Raw genomic sequence first — 20,418 nt, forward strand, 5'->3', positions numbered from 1 at the left:
ACAAGAGGGAGCCAAAAAGTATAGTTCACAACAGTACCCCCCCTTTAAGGAGGGGTCACCGAACCCTCACCAAGACCACCAGGGCGACCAGGATGAGCAGCGTGGAAGGCACGAACCAAATCGGCCGCATGAACATCAGAGGCGGCCACCCAGGAATTATCCTCCTGACCATAGCCCTTCCATTTGACCAAATACTGGAGCCTCCATCTAGAGAGACGAGAATCCAAGATCTTCTCCACCACGTACTCCAACTCGCCCTCAACCAACACCGGAGCAGGAGGCTCAACAGCAGGAACCACAGGCACAACGTACCGCCGTAACAAAGACCTATGGAACACGTTGTGAATGGCAAACGACACCGGAAGATCCAAACGAAAAGAAACCGGGTTAAGAACTTCCAAAATTTTATAAGGACCAATAAAGCGAGGCTTAAACTTAGGAGAGGAAACCTTCAGAGGGACATACCGAGAAGACAACCAAACCAAATCCCCAACACGAAGTCGGGGGCCCACACCGCGGCGGCGGTTGGCAAAACGCTGAGCCTTCTCCTGTGACAACTTCAAGTTGTCCACCACATGATTCCAAATCCGCTGCAACCTATCCACCACGGAATCCACCCCAGGACAGTCAGAAGACTCAACATGACCCGAGGAGAAACGAGGATGAAAACCAGAGTTGCAGAAGAATGGCGAAACCAAAGTAGCGGAACTAGCCCGATTATTAAGGGCAAACTCCGCCAATGGCAAGAAGGTCACCCAATCATCCTGGTCCGCAGAAACAAAACATCTCAAATAAGCCTCCAGTGTCTGATTAGTTCGCTCTGTTTGACCATTAGTCTGAGGATGGAAGGCAGATGAAAACGACAAATCAATGCCCATCTTAGCACAAAAAGATCGCCAGAATCTGGACACAAACTGGGATCCTCTGTCGGACACGATATTCTCCGGAATGCCATGTAAACGAACCACATTCTGAAAAAACAAAGGAACCAGATCGGAAGAGGAAGGCAATTTAGGCAAGGGTACCAAATGGACCATCTTGGAAAAACGATGACACACCACCCAGATGACAGGCATTCCCCGAGACACCGGAAGATCAGAAATGAAATCCATGGAAATGTGCGTCCAAGGCCTCTTCGGGACGGGCAAGGGCAAAAGCAACCCGCTAGCACGAGAACAACAAGGCTTAGCCTGAGCACAAGTCCCACAGGACTGCACAAATGACCGCACATCCCGTGACAAGGAAGGCCACCAAAAGGACCTAGCCACCAAATCTCGGGTACCAAAAATTCCCGGATGCCCTGCCAACACCGAGGAATGAACCTCAGAAATGACTCTGCTGGTCCATTTATCAGGAACAAACAGTCTGTCGGGTGGACACGAGTCAGGTCTACCAGCCTGAAATCTCTGCAACACACGTCGCAAATCCGGAGATATGGCCGACACGATCACTCCCTCTTTAAGAATACCAGCTGGCTCCGAGACTCCAGGAGAGTCAGGCACAAAGCTCCTAGAGAGAGCATCAGCCTTAACATTCTTCGAACCAGGCAGGTATGAGACCACAAAGTCAAAACGAGAGAAAAACAATGACCAACGAGCCTGTCTAGGATTCAGGCGCTTAGCAGACTCGAGATACATCAGATTTTTGTGATCAGTCAAGACCACCACACGATGCTTAGCACCCTCGAGCCAATGACGCCACTCCTCAAATGCCCACTTCATGGCCAACAACTCCCGATTACCAACATCATAGTTCCGCTCAGCAGGCGAAAACTTCCTAGAGAAAAAGGCACATGGTCTCATCACAGAACAACCAGAGCCTCTCTGCGACAAAACAGCCCCAGCACCGATCTCAGAAGCATCCACTTCAACCTGAAAGGGAAGTGAGACATCAGGCTGGCACAAAACAGGCGCCGAAGTAAACCGGCGCTTCAGCTCCTGGAAGGACTCCACGGCTGCAGGAGCCCAATTAGCCACATCAGAACCTTTCTTGGTCATATCCGTCAAAGGTTTAACAACGCTAGAAAAATTAGCGATAAAGCGACGGTAGAAATTAGCGAACCCCAAGAACTTCTGAAGACTCTTAACAGACGTGGGCTGAGTCCAATCATGAATAGCTCGGACCTTGACTGGGTCCATCTCCACGGCAGAAGGGGAGAAAATAAAACCCAAAAAGGAAACCTTCTGCACTCCAAAGAGACACTTTGAGCCCTTCACAAACAAAGCGTTATCACGCAAAACCTGAAACACCATCCTGACCTGCTTTACATGAGAATCCCAATCATCCGAGAAAACTAGAATATCATCAAGATACACAATCAAAAATTTATCCAGATACGTCCGGAAGATATCATGCATAAAGGACTGAAACACTGAAGGGGCATTAGAGAGCCCAAAGGGCATCACCAAGTATTCAAAATGACCTTCGGGCGTATTGAATGCAGTTTTCCATTCATCTCCCTGCCTAATGCGCACAAGGTTGTACGCACCACGAAGATCTATCTTGGTGAACCACTTGGCGCCCTTAATCCGAGCAAACAAGTCTGACAATAGCGGCAACGGATACTGAAACTTAACAGTGATTTTATTCAGAAGCCGATAGTCTATACAAGGTCTCAAAGACCCGTCTTTCTTGGCCACAAAAAAGAATCCTGCACCGAGAGGGGAAGAGGATGGACGAATATGCCCCTTCTCCAAAGACTCCTTGACATAAGAACGCATCGCGGCATGCTCGGGTACAGACAAATTAAATAATCGTCCCTTAGGAAATTTACTGCCCGGAATCAAATCTATAGCGCAGTCACAGTCCCTATGAGGAGGAAGAGCACTGGACCTGGACTCACTGAATACATCCTGATAGTCACACAAATACTCAGGAACTTCTGAAGGAGTAGAAGTAGCAATAGACACCGGCGGAGAATCGCAATAAATTCCCTGACAACCCCAACTTGAGACAGACATAGCCTTCCAATCCAAAACAGGATTATGGGTCTGTAACCATGGCAGACCTAAAACGACCAAATCATTCATTTTATGCAGAACAAGAAAACGAATCACCTCCCGATGTTCAGGAGTCATGCACATGGTCACTTGTGTCCAATACTGCGGTTTATTTTCCGCCAGTGGCGTAGCATCAATTCCTCTGAGAGGAATCGGAACCTTTAAAGGCTCCAGGACAAAACCGCAGCGCTTGGCAAATGACAAGTCCATAAGACTCAGGGCAGCACCTGAATCCACAAATGCCATAACAGGGTAGGAAGACAATGAACAAATTAAAGTCACAGACAAAATAAATTTAGGCTGCAAATTACCAATGGTGACAGGACTGACAACCTTGGTTAGGCGTTTAGAGCATGCTGATATAACATGTGTAGAATCACCACAGTAAAAACACAGCCCATTCTGACGTCTATGATTTTGTCGTTCGGTTCTAGTCAGGATTCTATCGCATTGCATTGAGACAGGTGTCTGTTCAGACAACACCGCCAGAGGTTTAGCGGATTTGCGCTCCCACAAACGCCGATCAATCTGAATAGCCAGCGCCATAGAATCATTCAGACTTGTAGGAATTGTAAAACCCACCATCACATTCTTAATGGCTTCAGAAAGGCCATTTCTGAAATTTGCGGCCAGAGCACATTCATTCCATCGAGTAAGCACGGACCATTTCCGAAATTTTTGGCAGTACACCTCAGCTTCATCCTGGCCCTGAAAGATGGCCAGTAGAGCTTTTTCTGCCTGAATTTCAAGATTAGGCTCCTCATAAAGCAATCCGAGCGCCAGAAAAAACGCATCAACATCCGCCAATGCAGGATCTCCTGGCGCTAACGAGAAAGCCCAATCCTGAGGGTCGCCACGCAAGAAGGAGATAATAATTTTGACTTGCTGAGCTGAATCTCCAGACGAACGAGGTTTCAAAGATAGAAACAATTTACAATTATTCCTAAAATTCCTAAATTTAAATCGATCTCCAGAGAACAGCTCAGGAATAGGTATCTTATGCTCTGACATAGGACTGCTAACAACAAAATCCTGAATGCCCTGCACACGTGCAGCAAGCTGATCCACACTAGTAATCAAGGTCTGAACATTCATGTCTGCAGCAAAGCTTCAAGCCACTCAGAGATAAAGGGGAGGAAGAAAAAAAAAACAAAAAAAAAACCTCAGAACTTTTCTTTTAATCCCACTTCAGCAATGCATTAACTATTTATGGGCCTGGCATACTGTTATGATCCCAATGGCAGGGGACCTCAAAGATTACAGCAAAGTCTGCAAAACATAAATACCAGCTCATAGGGAAGTGGTAACTAGGCTGACCATATACCTGATCCTAGCGCAAACACTAACAGCAGCCGGGGAACGTGCCTACGTTGGTCCTAGACGTCTCGCGCCAGCCGGAGAACTAACTACCCCTATCAGGGAAAATAAGACCTCTCTTGCCTCCAGAGAAAAGACCCCAAAGTAATACAAGCCCCCAACAAATAATAACGGTGAGGTAAGAAGAAAAGACAAATGTAAGAATGAACTAGATTTAGCAAAGAGAGGCCCACTGACTAATAGCAGAATATAGTAAGAAGACTTATATGGTCAGCAAAAAACCCTGCAAAATATCCACACCGAATATCCAAGAACCCCCAAACCGACTGACGGTGTGGGGGGAGAATATCAGCCCCCCTAGAGCTTCCAGCAATAACAGGAATCACATATTGTACAAGCTGGACAAAAAATATGAACAATGCAAATGATCAAGAGTACGAAAGCAGAACTTAGCTTATCTTGCAAAGAACCAGGACCTGAAGACAGGAGCAAACAGAAGTGAACTGATTACAACGATGCCAGGCACTGGACTGAGAATCCAGGAAGTTTAAATAGCAACACCCCAGGCCTAACGAAGCAGGTGAGCACCAACCTGGTAAAAGACAATCCAAGTGCCAAATCACTAGTGACCACAAGAGGGAGCCAAAAAGTATAGTTCACAACAGCTATCATTACTTTAAGAAATGAAGGTCAGTCAGTCTGAAAAATTGGGCAAACTTTGAAAGTGTCCCCAAGTGCAGTGGCAAAAACTATCAAGCGCTACAAAGAAACTGGCTCACATGAGAACCGCCCCAGGAAAGGAAGACCAAGAGTCACCTTTGCTTCTGAGGATAAGTTTATCTGAGTCACCAGCCTCAGAAATCGCAGGTTAACAGCAGCTCAGATTAGAGACCAGGTCAATGCCACACAGAGTTCTAGCAGCAGACATATATTTACAACAACTGTTAAGAGGAGACTTTGTGCAGCAGGCCTTCATGGTAAAATAGCTGCTAGGAAACCACTGCTAAGGACAGGCAACAAGCAGAAGAGACTTGTTTGGGCTAAAGAACACAAGGAATGGACATTAGACCAGTGGAAATCAGTGCTTTGGTCTGATGAGTCCAAATTTGAGATCTTTGGTTCCAACCCCTGTGTCTTTGTGCAACGCAGAAAAGGTGAACGGATGGACTCTACATGCCTGGTTCCCACCGTGAAGCATGGAGGAGGAGGTGTGATGGTGTGGGGGTGCTTTGCTGGTGACACTGTTGGGGATTTATTCAAAATTGAAGGCATACTGAACCAGCATGGCTACCACAGCATCTTGCAGCGGCATGCTATTCCATCCGGTTTGCATTTAGTTGGACCATCATTTATTTTTCAACAGGACAATAACCCCAAACACACCTCCAGGCTGTGTAAGGGCTATTTGACCAAGAAGTTGAGTGATGGGGTGCTACGCCAGATGACCTGGCCTCCACAGTCACCAGACCTGAATCCAATCGAGATGGTTTGGGGTGAGCTGGACCGCAGAGTGAAGGCAAAAGGGCCAACAAGTGCTAAGCATCTCTGGGAACTCCTTCAAGATTGTTGAAAGACCATTCCCGGTGACTACCTCTTGAAGCTCATCAAGAGAATGCCAAGAATGTGCAAAGCAGTCATCAAAGCAAAAGGTGGCTATTTTGAAGAACCTAGAATATAAGACATAATTTTAGTTGTTTCACACTTTTTTGTTAAGTATATAATTCCACATGTGTTAATTCATAGTTTTGATGCCTTCAGTGTGAATGTACAAGTTTCATAGTCATGAAAATACAGTAAAATCTTTAAATGAGAAGGTGTGTCCAAACTTTTGGTCTGTACTGTATATATAACTATCCATATATCTATCTACAGTACATCTATCCATAGATCTATCTATTGATAGAGATATATCTATCTATCTATTTATCTATCTATCATCTATTTATCTCATTCCTTCTATCTGTCCATCTATCTATCTACACTGTGTGCAGAATTAATAGGCAAGTTGTATTTTGATCACATGGTACTTTTTATTCATGTTGTCCTACTCCAAGCTGTTCAGGCTTGAGAGCCAACTACCAATTAAGTAAATCAGGTGATATGCATCTCTGTAATGATGAGGGGTGCACTGTTGTCTAATGACATCAAAACCCTATATTAGGTGTGCTTAATTATTAGGCAACTTCCTTTCCTTTGGCAAAATGGGTCAGAAGAGAGATTTCACAGGCTCTGAAAAGTCCAAAATTGTGAGGTGTCTTGCAGAGGGATGCAGCAGTCTTAAAATTGCCAAACATTTTAAGTGTGATCACCGAACAATCAAGCGTTTCATGGCAAATAGCCAACAGGGTCGCAAGAAGCGTGTTGGGCAAAAAAGGTGCAAAATAACTGCCCATGAATTGAGGAAAATCAAGCGTGTAGCTGCCAAGATGCCATTTGCCACCAGTTTTGCCATATTTCAGAGCTGCAACGTTACTGGAGTAACAAAAAGCTAATATGTCAAGCAATTGGACTAAAACTTTGGGAGACGCTACCTCGTACCAGGAGGCCGAGCACCCACAGCACATGAATAGAAATGGGTGAGATCGTACCATGCTAAAATATCAGGCCTAAGAGCTTGAATTGACTATGAATAAGCAAACATGTCATATATGATTGAAACATAACATTGTTTTATACACCTGGGAACCCACCTCCGGGATAGGAAGGGATGTGAATATCCCATAAAGTGTGTATACTATTGAGTAGTTTCATTATGACTATGTTGTGTCGGCCTCCTAGCTGCAATGTGTATACGCCGATTTGAATGCATACATTTTTTGGTTTAGATACGCCTTCTTTGGAAAGTGACATTACGCATGTATGTGTGGTATCCCAGTGATTGGGCATTTAACTAAGATTTATGTGTCACAGTTCATGTGTAGGTATTATAGGTTATAGTTGTATGTATATCAACATTTCTTTCGCACAATTGGTATATATAGGCGGATTATCTGAGTACAAGACAGTACAGATATTTCATGTCTGTCTTGACACAATAAAACCAATATAGGCGTATCAGCAATTATCTGACATACCCGATTGTGTCCACAAGAGTGGGTGAAAACCCCTCTGTGTTTTTAATATTGTCTTATTTGTATCACGTGGTGATGGTATCACGAGAGTTTGTCCTTTTATATTAACGATTAAAAGTTAAGTTTTAGTCCAATTGATTGACATATATAATTTTTCTTGGATTATATCCTGCTACATACACAAGTAACAAAAAGCACAAGGTGTGTGATACTCAGGGACATGGCCAAGGTAAGGAAGGCTGAAAAATGACCACCTTTGAACAAGAAACATAAAACGTCAAGACTGGGCCAAGAAATACAGTATCTTAAGACTTTTCAATGGTTTTATGGACTGATGAAATGAGAGTGACTCTTGATGGGCCAGATGGATGGGCCAGAGGCTGGATCAGTAAAGGGCTCAGACTCAGACGCCAGCAAGGTGGAGGTGTGGGGTACTGGTATGGGCTGGTGTCATCAAAGATGAACTTGTGGGACCTTTTCGGGTTGAGGATGGAGTGAAGCTCAACTCCCAGACCTACTGCCAGTTTCTGGAAGACAACTTCTTCAAGCAGTGGTACAGGAAGAAGTCGGTATCGTTCAAGAATAACATGATTTTCATGCAGGACAATGCTCCATCACATGCCTCCAACTACTCCACAGCGTGGCTGGCCAGTAAAGGTCACAAAGAAGAAAAAATAATGACATGGCCCCCGTGTTCACCTGATCTGATCCCCATTGAGAACCTATGGTCACTCATAAAATGTGAGATCTACAGGGAGGGAAAACAGTACACCTCTCGGAACAGTGTCTGGGAGGCTGTGGTGGCTGCTGCACGCAATGTTGATCGTAAACAGATCAAGCAACAGACAGAATCTATGGAAGGAAGGCTGTTGAGTGTCATCATAAAGAAAGCTGGCTATATTGGTCACTCATTTTTTGGGGTTTTGTTTTTGCATGTCAGAAATGTTTATTTCTAAATTTTGTGCAGTTATATTGGTTTACCTGGTAAAAATAAACAAATGAGATGGGAATATATTTGGTTTTTATTAAGTTGCCTAATAATTCTGCATAGTCAGGCTGTGCGCACACGATGCAGAATTAGTGCGGATCCGCAGCGGATTTCTCCGCGCAGAAACGCTGCAGTTCCGCAAAGTGATTAACAGTACAATGTAAATCAATTGCAAAAAAAAAAAAAGCTGTGCTAATGGTGCGGAAAAATCCGCATCAAAACCGCTGCGGATCAAAAAAAGTAGCATGCTACTTCTTTTGTGCGGAACTGCAGCGTTTCTGACCCCTTCCATTATAGAAATCCGCAGGGCTAAAAAAACAGAAAATACGCACAAAATCTGCATCAATTCCGCAACAAAAACGCACAAAATCCGCTGCAAATCCGAACCTTCGTTTTCTGCTAGGAGATGCAGATTTTGTGCAGAAAATTCTTCACCCCAATCCGCAACGTGTGCACATAGCCTAATAGTTATCTGCACAAACAGATATCCTCCTAAGATACCCAAATGTGAAAAAAAAACAACCCACTCCAACTTCCAAAAATATTAAGCTTTCATATTTATGAGTCTTTTTGGGTTGATTGAGAACATAGTTGTTGATCAATAATAAAAATAATCCTCTAAAATACAACTTGCCTAATAATTCTGCACACCGTGTATAGATAGAAGGAATGAGATAGATAGATAGATAGATAGATAGATAGATAGATAGATAGAAGGAATGAAATAGATTGAAGAAATTAGATAGATAGATGATAGATCTATAGATAGATAGATAGAATGAATTAGATGGATAGATAGGTAGAAGGTATGAGATAGATCTATAGATAGATAGATCTATACATAGATCGATAGATATTATCTATAGATCTATCTATCCCATATCTATCTATCTATCTATCTAGCTATCTATCTATCTATCTATCTGTAATGGAATGTGAGTTGGACAAATGTAAAAGAGGAGGTTGGACAAGAAATTACATCACAAATCTTTTTTTTTTTGTTGTTCAATAGTACATCTTTATTTAGCTTTCAAAAACGCATCAAATCCACACAATAAACGCATCAAAAACACGCTGATTTTTATCTGCGTTTTCTGCCAAGAGGTGGAGATTCTGTGCAGAAAATTCCACAGGCAAATCTGCAACGTGTGCACATATCCTAATACGTCCGGGTGTTGTCTGTTTTTTTCCCCACCGGCACACACTCTCAGTTTTATTGCTCCATACATACTCTTATTACATGAAATTCTTATTACGCGGATCTTGGTTAATATGTTAGGTCATTACTAAAAACCTGCAAGCACAATGATTTACCCTTTTCACGCTGCTTACTCTTAGGACCATCTTCACCTCCTACCAGTTGGAGGAACTGGAGAAAGCATTCAATGAAGCCCATTATCCTGATGTCTACGCTCGGGAGATGCTGGCCATGAAGACAGAGCTGCCTGAAGACAGAATACAGGTGACTGCTGCTGCATCAGCCATAGCATTAAATTCACTGACAGCGATTACGAAGATTATCTGATGTCAATGATAAGCGTCATGGTGACAAACAAATTAGGCAGCAGCGCATCAGTCACTTCTTGAAGTTGAGTTGTTCAAGGAAGAAAAATTGATGAAGTGTAAGGTCGTATAGGGTGTTTCTGGTATATGTCGGGTTTTGTGGGGTGTTCCCAGTACACAGCAGGCATTGTGGATTGTTTCCGGCATATGCCGGGTCTTCTGAGGTGTTTCCGATATATGTCAGGTCTTGTGGGATGTTTCCGGTATAAGGTGGGTCTCGTGGGGAGTTCCTGGGCTTGTGGTGTTGTGGGCTGTTCCCGGTATACAACAGGTGTTGTGGGATGTTTCCGCTATATAACTGGTCTTGTGGGGTGTTCCTGTCATACGTCAGGTCTTGTGGGGTGTTCCCAGTATACAGCAGGTCTTGTGAGGTGTTCCTGGTATGCGTCAGGTCTTGTGAGGTGTTCCTGGTATGCATCAGGTCTTGTGGGATGTTCCCGGTATATGGCAGGTGTTGTGGGGTGTTCCCGATATATGGTGGGTCTTGTGGGATGTTCCCAGTATACGGTAGGTCTTGTAGGTTATTCTCGGTATATGTAGGGTCTGGTGTGGTGTTCCCGGTAAACGGCAGGTCTTCAAGGGAGTTTCTGGTATATCTCAGATCTTGTGGGGTGTTCTTGGTATATGTCGGGTCTTGGGTGTTCCCGGTATACGGTGCAACATGTGGGTAGTGTAGGGATTTGCTCAGGTAGGTTTAGGCAGTATTCACACAGGCAACATTTTAGTCCAACAAGACAAGGTTTATTCGTTTCATAAACCCTAGATTGACTTTTACACAAAGGTGCCGTGCTCTGGCACACAGGTAAACACAGCAGGAAAGTACAGCACATATGACAGGTCATTACTCCGAGAGGTATACATCTAATACTCCGGAAGGAATATGTCCAACCACACACAGGTCTACATGAAATCTTTCCAGGTCTCACACTCTGGTAGCCTGTCCACCATTAAATGGTCCTTTTTTCTCTAGACCAATGACTGCTAAGCTCCTCAGCAGACTCACCAGTCACTTTATTCAGAGAGAGATCCCCAGCACATTTCTCTTTCAGCTACAGCTCACATCTTGGCTGGTCGTTCATTAGCAGCACACTCAACTCTATTATATCCAGCAACACTCACTGACTCACCAGCAACTGACTCACCAGTAGAATTGTAGTCATCTTTGCAATTTCTGTTTCCTGTTGTTGAACCTTAATCACATCGTCCACATATAATAGAATATATATCAACTTTCCATCTGTACATTTTGTGTATAAACACAGATCTGCTTGACCTCTGTTAAATTTTTCTTCCAATAAGACTTTTTACATTTTGGTGTTCCACACTGTTCCGATTGCTTAACCCCTTAACCCCTAAAGGTGGTTTGCATGTTAATGACCGGGCCAATTTTTCAATTCTGACCACTGTCCATTTATGAGGTTATAACTCTGGAACGCTTAAATTTATCCCGGTGATTCTGACACTGTTTTCTCATGACATATTGTACTTCATGTTAGTGGTAAAATTTCCTTGACATTGCTTGCACTTATTTGTGCATAAAATGGAAATTTGGCGAAAATTTTGAAAATTTTGCAATTTTCCAACTTTCATGCCGTTAAATAACAGAGATACGTTGCACAAAATACTTAATAAGTAACATTTCCCACATGTCTACTTTACATCAGCACAATTTTGGAACCAAATTTTTTTTATTAAGGACACCATTCTAAAAACTACACCCCTCAAGGAGCTCAAAATCACATTCAAGAAGTTTATTAACCCTTCAGGTGTTTGACAGGAATTTTTGGAAATTTTTCTTAAAAATAAACATTCAACTTTTTTCACAAAAAAATTACTTCAGATCCAATTTGTTTTATTTTACCAAGGGCAACAGGAGAAATTGGACCCCAAAAGTTGTTGTACAATTTGTCCTAAGTACGCAAATACCCCAAATGTGTGTGTGTGGGGGGGACCACTGTTTGGGCGCATGGCAGAGCTCAGAAGGGAAGAAGTGCCGTTTGACTTTCCAATGCAAAATTGGCTGGAATGGAGATAGGACCCCATGTCACGTATGGAGAGCCCCTGATGTGCCTAAACAGTGGAAACTCCCCACAAATGACACCATTTTGGAAAGTAGACCCCCTAAAGAACTTATCTAGATGTGTGGTGAGCACTTTGACCCACCAAGTGCTTCACAAAAGTTTATAATGTAGAGCCGTAAAAATAAAAAATCATATTTTTTCACAAAAATTATATTTTAGCCCTCAGTTTTGTATTTTCCCAAGGGTAACAGAAGAAACTGGACCCCAATAATTGTTGTGCAATTTGTCCTGAGTACGCTGATACCCCATATGTGGGGATAAACCACTGTTTGGGAGCATGGCAGAGCTCGGAAGAGAAGGAGTGCCGTTTGACCTTTCAATGCAAAATTGACTGGAATTGAGATAGGAAGCCAGGTCGCGTTTGGGGAACCCCTGATTTGCCTAAACAGTGAAACCCCTCACAAGGGACACCATTTTGGAAAGTACTCTCCCTAAGGAACTTATCTAGATGTGTGGTGAGCACTTTGAACCCCCAAGTGCTTCACAGAAGTTTATAATATAGAGCCGTAAAAATAAAAAATCATATTTTTTCACAAAAACGATCTTTTCGCCCCCAATTTTTTATTTTCCCAAGAGTAACAGTAGAAATTGGACACAAAAAGTTGTGCCGTTTGTCCTGAGTATGCTGATACCCCATATGTGGGGGTAAACCACTGTTTGGGTGCATGGCAGAGCTCGGAAGGGAAGGAGCGCCGTTTGACTTTTCAATGCAAATTTGACTGGAATTGAGATAGAACGCCATGTCGCGTTTGGAGAGCCCCTGATGTGCCTAAACAAAGGAAACCACCACAAGTGACACCATATTAGAAAGTAGACCCCCTAAGGAACTTTTCTAGATGTGTTGTGAGAACTTTGATCCCCCAAGTGTTTCACTACAGCTTATAAGGCAGAGCCGTGAAAATAAAAAATATTAAAACATTTTTTTTTTCCTCAAAAATTATTTTTTAGCCCCCAGTTTTGTATTTTCCCAAGGGTAACAGGAGAAATTGGACCCCAAAAGTTGTCCAATTTTTCCTGAGTACGCTAATGCCTCATATGTGGGGGGGGGGAAACCATAGTATGGGCGCATGGCAGAGCTCGGAAGCGAAGGAACACCTTTGGAATGCAGACTTAGATGGAACGGTCTGCAGGCGTCACATTGCGTTTGCGTTTGTACCTAAACAGTATAAACCCCCCACAAGTGACCCCATATTGGAAACTAGACCCCCCAAGGAACTTATCTAGATGTGTTGTGAGAACTTTGAACCCCCAAGTGTTTCACTATACTTTATAACGCAGAGCCGTGAAAATAAAAAATCTTTTTTCCCACAAAAATTATTTTTGTAGCCCCAAAATTTTTATTTTCCCAAGGGTAACAAGAGAAATTGGACCCAAAGGTTGTTATCCAATTTGTCCTGAGTACGTTGAAACCCCATATGTTGGGGTAACCCCTGTTTGGGCGTACTGTTGTGATCTGGTGACCTTGGAGCTGCATGGGACTTTCTCAGGAGTAGGTGGAACCTGTACTGACCGCAAACCCTAAACTGACACCGCAACTAGAAGTAGCCGTGGGGTGTACCTAACACATCCTAGACACCTCGACACAGCCGGAGGACTAAATACCCCTATAGATGGAAATGGGAATTCTATCTTGCCTCAGAGCAGAACCCCAAAGGATAGGCAGCCCCCCACAAATATTGACTGTGAGTATTAGAGGAAAAGACACACGCAGACAGAAATCAGGATTTAGCAAAAGAGACCACGCTAGCTAAATAGGAAAGGATAGGACAGAATACTAAGCGGTCAGTATTAAAACCCTAAAAATAACCACAGCAGATAATACAAAAATTCCACCATCTAACTAAAGACATGGAATGTATATCTGCTTCTCCTGAGAATCCAACTTGACTGAAAATATCCAAACACAGTCTAAGCTGGACAAGAAAAAAACATGAATAGCACTGAATTGTAAAGCACACAGCATGTGTGCTGTAGAAACAAAAACCAGACACTTATCTTTGCTGATTTGGCAGCAGGGCAGGAGGAACCAGACAGAGATGCAAAACCTCCAAGAACAATGGACAACTGGCAAGGGCTAATGAATCCTGCACACCTAAATATCCCAGTCAGAGCTGCAATCAGCAGGGACACCTGCCCAGGATTGCAACCCAGGGACAACCGCATTACTATCAACAACCAACAGAGGGAACCCAAGAGCAGAATTCACAACAGTACCCCCCCTTGAGGAGGGGTCACCGAACCCTCAACAGAGCCCCCAGGCCGATTAGGACGAGCCAGATGAAAGGCATGGACCAAATCAGCAGCATGGACATCAGAGGCAAAAACCCAAGAATTATCCTCCTGGCCATAACCCTTCCATTTGACAAGGTACTGAAGCCTCCGCCTCGAAAAGCGAGAATCCAAAATTTTCTCAACCACATACTCCAACTCCCCATCAACCAACACAGGGGCCGGAGGATCAACAGAGGGAACAACGGGCACCACATATTTCCGCAATAAAGATCTATGGAAGACATTATGGATAGCAAAAGAAGCCGGAAGGGCCAATCGAAAAGACACCGGATTAATAATCTCAGAAATCCTATAAGGACCAATAAAGCGAGGCTTAAACTTAGGGGAAGAAACCTTCATAGGAACATGACGGGAAGACAACCAGACCAAATCCCCAACCCGAAGCCGGGAACCAACACACCGACGACGGTTAGCAAAACGTTGAGCCTCCTCCTGAGACAATACCAAATTGTCCACCACATGAGCCCAAATCTGCTGCAACCTGTCAACCACAGAATCCACACCAGGACAGTCAGAAGGCTCAACCTGCCCCAAAGAAAAACGAGGATGAAAACCAAAATTACAAAAGAAGGGCGAAACCAAGGTAGCCGAACTAGCCCGATTATTAAGGGCAAACTCGGCCAATGGCAAGAAAACCACCCAATCATCCTGATCAGCAGACACAAAGCATCTCAGATAAGTTTCTAAAGTCTGATTAGTTCGCTCGGACTGGCCATTTGTCTGAGGATGAAATGCGGAAGAAAAAGACAAATCAATGCCCAGCCTAGCACAAAAGGCCCGCCAAAACCTAGAAACAAACTGGGAACCTCTGTCGGACACAATATTCTCCGGAATACCATGCAAACGAACCACATGCTGAAAAAACAACGGAACCAAATCAGAAGAGGAAGGCAATTTAGGCAAAGGCACCAAATGGACCATCTTAGAGAACCGGTCACAAACAACCCAGATGACCGACATCTTCTGGGAAACCGGAAGATCAGAAATAAAATCCATAGAAATATGCGTCCAGGGCCTCTCAGGGACCGGCAAGGGCAAAAGCAACCCACTAGCACGGGAACAACAAGGCTTGGCCTGCGCACAAGTCCCACAGGACTGCACAAAAGAACGCACATCACGTGACAAAGAAGGCCACCAAAAGGACCTACCAACCAATTCTCTGGTACCAAACATACCAGGATGGCCAGCCAACACAGAACAATGAACCTCAGAAATCACTCTACTAGTCCATCTATCAGGAACAAACAGTTTCCCCACTGGACAGCGATCAGGTTTGTCAGCCTGAAATTCCTGAAGAACCCGTCGTAAATCAGGGGAAATGGCAGAAAGGACCACCCCTTCTTTCAGAATGCCGACCGGTTCAAGGACCTCAAGAGAATCAGGCAAAAAACTCCTAGAGAGGGCATCAGCCTTAATATTCTTAGAACCCGGAAGATACGAGACCACAAAATCAAAACGGGAAAAAAACAAGGACCATCGAGCCTGTCTAGGATTCAGCCGTCTGGCAGACTCGAGGTAAATCAGATTTTTATGATCGGTCAAGACCACAATACGGTGCTTAGCTCCCTCAAGCCAATGTCGCCACTCCTCAAACGCCCACTTCATAGCCAACAACTCCCGATTGCCGACATCATAATTGCGTTCAGCAGGCGAAAACTTACGGGAAAAGAAGGCACACGGTTTCATCAAGGAACCAACAGGATCCCTCTGAGACAAAACGGCCCCTGCCCCAATCTCAGAAGCGTCAACCTCAACCTGAAACGGAAGAGAAACATCCGGTTGACGCAACACCGGGGCAGAAGTAAATCGGCGTTTAAGCTCCTGAAAGGCAGAGACAGCCGCAGAGGACCAATTCGTCACATCAGCGCCTTTCTTCGTCAAATCGGTCAAGGGTTTAACCACACTGGAGAAGTTAGCAATGAAACGGCGATAAAAATTAGCAAAGCCCAAAAATTTCTGAAGGCTCTTTACGGACGTGGGCTGAATCCAATCATGAATGGCCTGAACCTTAAACGGATCCATCTCTATAGATGAGGGAGAAAAAATGAAGCCCAAAAAAGAAACCTTCTGCACTCCAAAGAGACACTTAGACCCCTTCACAAACAGAGCATTATCACGAAGGATCTGAAATACCATCCTGACCTGTTTCACATGAGACTCCCAATCATCGGAAAAAATTAAAATGTCATCCAAATATACAATCATGAATTTATCAAGGTAAGTCCGGAAGATATCGTGCATGAAGGACTGAAAAACAGATGGAGCATTAGAGAGCCCGAATGGCATCTCAAGGTATTCAAAATGGCCTTTGGGCGTATTAAACGCAGTTTTCCATTCATCACCCTGCTTAATACGAACAAGACTATATGCCCCCCGAAGGTCAATCTTCGTAAACCAACTAGCCCCCTTAATCCTAGCAAACAAATCGGAAAGCAGAGGTAAAGGGTATTGAAACTTGACCGTGATCTTATTCAAGAGGCGATAATCAATACAGGGTCTCAAGGAACCATCCTTCTTAGCAACAAAAAAAAATCCTGCTCCCAACGGTGAAGAAGATGGCCGAATATGCCCTTTCTCCAAAGACTCCTTAACATAACTCCGCATGGCGGTATGTTCAGGCACAGACAGGTTGAAAAGTCGGCCCTTAGGAAACTTACAGCCTGGAATCAAGTCAATAGCACAATCACAGTCCCTATGCGGTGGAAGGGAACTGGACTTGGGCTCATCGAATACATCCTGAAAATCAGACAAAAACTCTGGAATTTCAGAAGAGGAAGAAGAGGAGATTGACATAAAAGGAACGTCATTATGAACCCCCTGACATCCCCAACTAGTCACAGATATAGACTTCCAATCCAACACAGGATTATGTACCTGCAACCACGGAAAACCCAGCACGATAGCATCATGCAAATTATGCAACACCAGAAATCGACAATCTTCCTGATGGGCTGGCGCCATGCACATGGTCACCTGTGTCCAGAACTGTGGCTTATTTTTAGCCAAAGGTGTAGCATCGATGCCCCTTAAAGGAATAGGGTTCCGCAAAGACTGTAAGGGAAAACCACAACGCCTGGCAAACTCAAAGTCCATTAAGTTCAAAGCGGCGCCTGAATCCACAAACGCCATGACAGAAAATGATGACAATGAGCAAATCAAGGACACAGATAACAGAAATTTAGGTTGTACAGTACTGATGGTAAATGAACTAGCGATCCTCTTGGTACGCTTAGGGCAGACTGAAATGACATGAGAAGCATCGCCACAATAAAAACACAACCTATTCTGACGTCTGAATCCCCGTTGTTTTGTTCTAGACAGAATCCTATCACACTGCATTGGCTCAGGCATCTGCTCTGAGGACAACGCCACAGCGCGCACAGTTCTGCGCTCCCGCAAGCGCCGATCAATCTGAATGGCCAGAGACATAGAATCACTCAGACCGAAAGGCGTGGGAAACCTTAACATCTTTAATGGATTCAGAAAGACCCTTTCTGAAAATTGCCGCCAAAGCATCATCATTCCATTTGGTCAACACAGACCATTTTCTAAATTTCTGACAATTCTGCCGCTTCTTGACCCTGAGACAGGGCCAACAAGGTCTTCTCCGCTTGATCCACAGAATTTGGTTCATCATATAATAATCCTAAAGCCTGAAAAAAGGCGTCTACATTAAGCAAGGCCAGATTCCCAGATTCCAGGGAAAATGCCCAATCCTAAGGATCGCCACGCAGCAGGGAGATGACAATTTTAACCTGCTGAATGGAATCACCAGAGGATCGAGGTCTCAGAGCAAAAAACAGTTTACAGTTGTTTTTAAAACTCAAAAATTTGGACCTGTCCCCAAAAAACAAATCAGGAGTAGGAATCTTAGGCTCTAAAACTGGAGTCTGAACAATATAATCAGAAATACTCTGTACCCTAGCAGCAAGCTGGTCTACACGAGAAGCTAATCCCTGAACATCCATGCTAGCACAAGACTCCTCAGTCACCCAGAGAAAAAGAGGGCAGAAAAGACAAAGCAGGCTACAGAAAAAAAAATGGCTCAACACCTTTCTTCCCTTCTTCTGAGATGCATTTAACTCATTGCTGGCCAGTTGTACTGTTATGATCTGGTGACCTTGGAGCCGCATGGGACTTTCTCAGGAGTAGGTGGAACCTGTACTGACTGCAAACCCTAAACTGTCACCGCAACTAGAAGTAGCCGTGGGGTGTACCTAACACATCCTAGACACCTCGACACAGCCGGAGGACTAAATATCCCTATAGATGGAAATGGGAATTCTATCTTGCCTCACAGCAGAACCCCAAAGGATAGGCAGCCCCCCACAAATATTGACTGTGAGTATTAGAGGAAAAGACACACGCAGGCAGAAATCAGGATTTAGCAAAAGAGGCCACGCTACCTAAATAGGAAAGGATAGGACAGAATACTAAGCGGTCAGTATTAAAACCCTAAAAATAACCACAGCAGATAATACAAAAATTTCACCATCTAACTAAAGACATGGAATGTATATCTGCGTCTCCTGAGAATCCAACTTGACTGAAAATATCCAAACACAGTCTAAGCTGGACAAGAAAAAACCATGAATAGCACTGAATTGTAAAGCACACAGCATGTGTGCTGTAGAAACAAAAACCAGACACTTATCTTTGCTGATTTGGCAGCAGGGCAGGAGGAACCAGACAGAAATGCAAAACCTCCAAGAACAATGGACAACTGGCAAGGGCTAATGAATCCTGCACACCTAAATATCCCAGTCAGAGCTGCAATCAGCAGGGACACCTGCCCAGGATTGCAACCCAGGGACAACTGCATTACTATCAACAACCACCGGAGGGAACCCAAGAGCAGAATACACAACAGCGTACGGGAGAGCTCGGAAGGGAAGGAGCACTGTTTTACTTTTTCAACGCAGAATTGGCTGGAATTGAGATCAGACGCCATGTTGCATTTGGAGAGCCCCTGATGTGCCTAAACAGTGGAAACCCCCCAATTCTAACTAAACCCTAACCCCAATACACCCCTAATCCTAACCATAACCCTAACAACCCCCCTAACCTGAACACACCCCTAACCCTAATCCCAACCCCAACACACCCCTAACCCTAATCCCAACCCTAACCACACCTCTAACCCAACACACCCCTAACCCTAATCCCAACCCTAACCATAACCACACCTCTAACCCTAATTCCAACCCCAACACACCCCTAACCCCAACACACCTCTAACCCCAACTCTAACCATAACCCTACCACACCCCTAACCTTGACACACCCCTAACCCAATCGTAAACATAATCCAAATCCTAACCCCAACTCAAGCCCCAACCCTAACTTTAGCCCCAACCCTAACTTTAGCCCCAACCCTAACCCTAATGGGAAAATGGAAATAAATAATTTTTTTTATTTTATTACTTTTCCCTAACTAAGGCGGTGATAATGGGGGGTTTGATTTACTATTTATAGCGGGTTTTTATGTTTGGCAGCTGTCACACACTAAAAGACGCTTTTTATTGCAAAAAATATTTTTTGCGTTACCACATTCTGAGAGCTATAATTTTTCCATATTTTGGTCCACAGAGTCATGTGGGGTCTTGTTTTTTGCGGGACGAGTTGACCTTTTTATTGGTATCATTTTCGGGCACATGACTTTTTTGATCGCTTTTTATTCTGATTTTTGTTAGGCAGAATGAACAAAAATCAACAATTTGTAAATTTCTTTTGGGGGGCACGTTTATACCGTTCTGTGTTTGGTAAAAGTGATAAAGCAGTTTTATTCTTCGGGTCAGTACGATTACAGCTATACCTCATTTATATCATTTTTTATGTTTTGGCGCTTTTATACAATAAAAACTATTTTATAGAAAAAATAATTATTTCTGCATCGCTTTATTCGGAATGCTGCGAAACGCGTCGGGATTGGTCCCTACACACGTCCGTTACACACTGATAGGTGACGTCACCATCTAACCACGCCCCCCATTCACCTCGCTACGCTGACAGCGGCGCCATCGGCCGAGGCTACCGCTGATTTACGGCGGCGGGTTCCCACGGGGGACTGCTACCTTAGGGAGTACGCTCCCATCGCCAAATACTAC

General features: G+C 44.0%; 1 protein-coding gene across 1 annotated transcript in view; it reads left to right on the top strand.

Annotated features, from left to right (window-relative positions):
• The window catches only part of VSX2 (visual system homeobox 2), a 153,338-nt gene that overhangs the window by 47,848 nt on the left and 85,072 nt on the right, over positions 1–20,418 (top strand). The window contains exon 3 of the mRNA XM_077267422.1: positions 9,714–9,837. Within this exon, the coding sequence (XP_077123537.1) occupies positions 9,714–9,837 (124 nt within the window). The remainder of the gene's footprint in view (positions 1–9,713; positions 9,838–20,418) is intronic.

Source organism: Ranitomeya variabilis, chromosome 1, assembly GCF_051348905.1.
Source record: "Ranitomeya variabilis isolate aRanVar5 chromosome 1, aRanVar5.hap1, whole genome shotgun sequence".
Lineage (NCBI taxonomy): Eukaryota > Metazoa > Chordata > Amphibia > Anura > Dendrobatidae > Ranitomeya > Ranitomeya variabilis.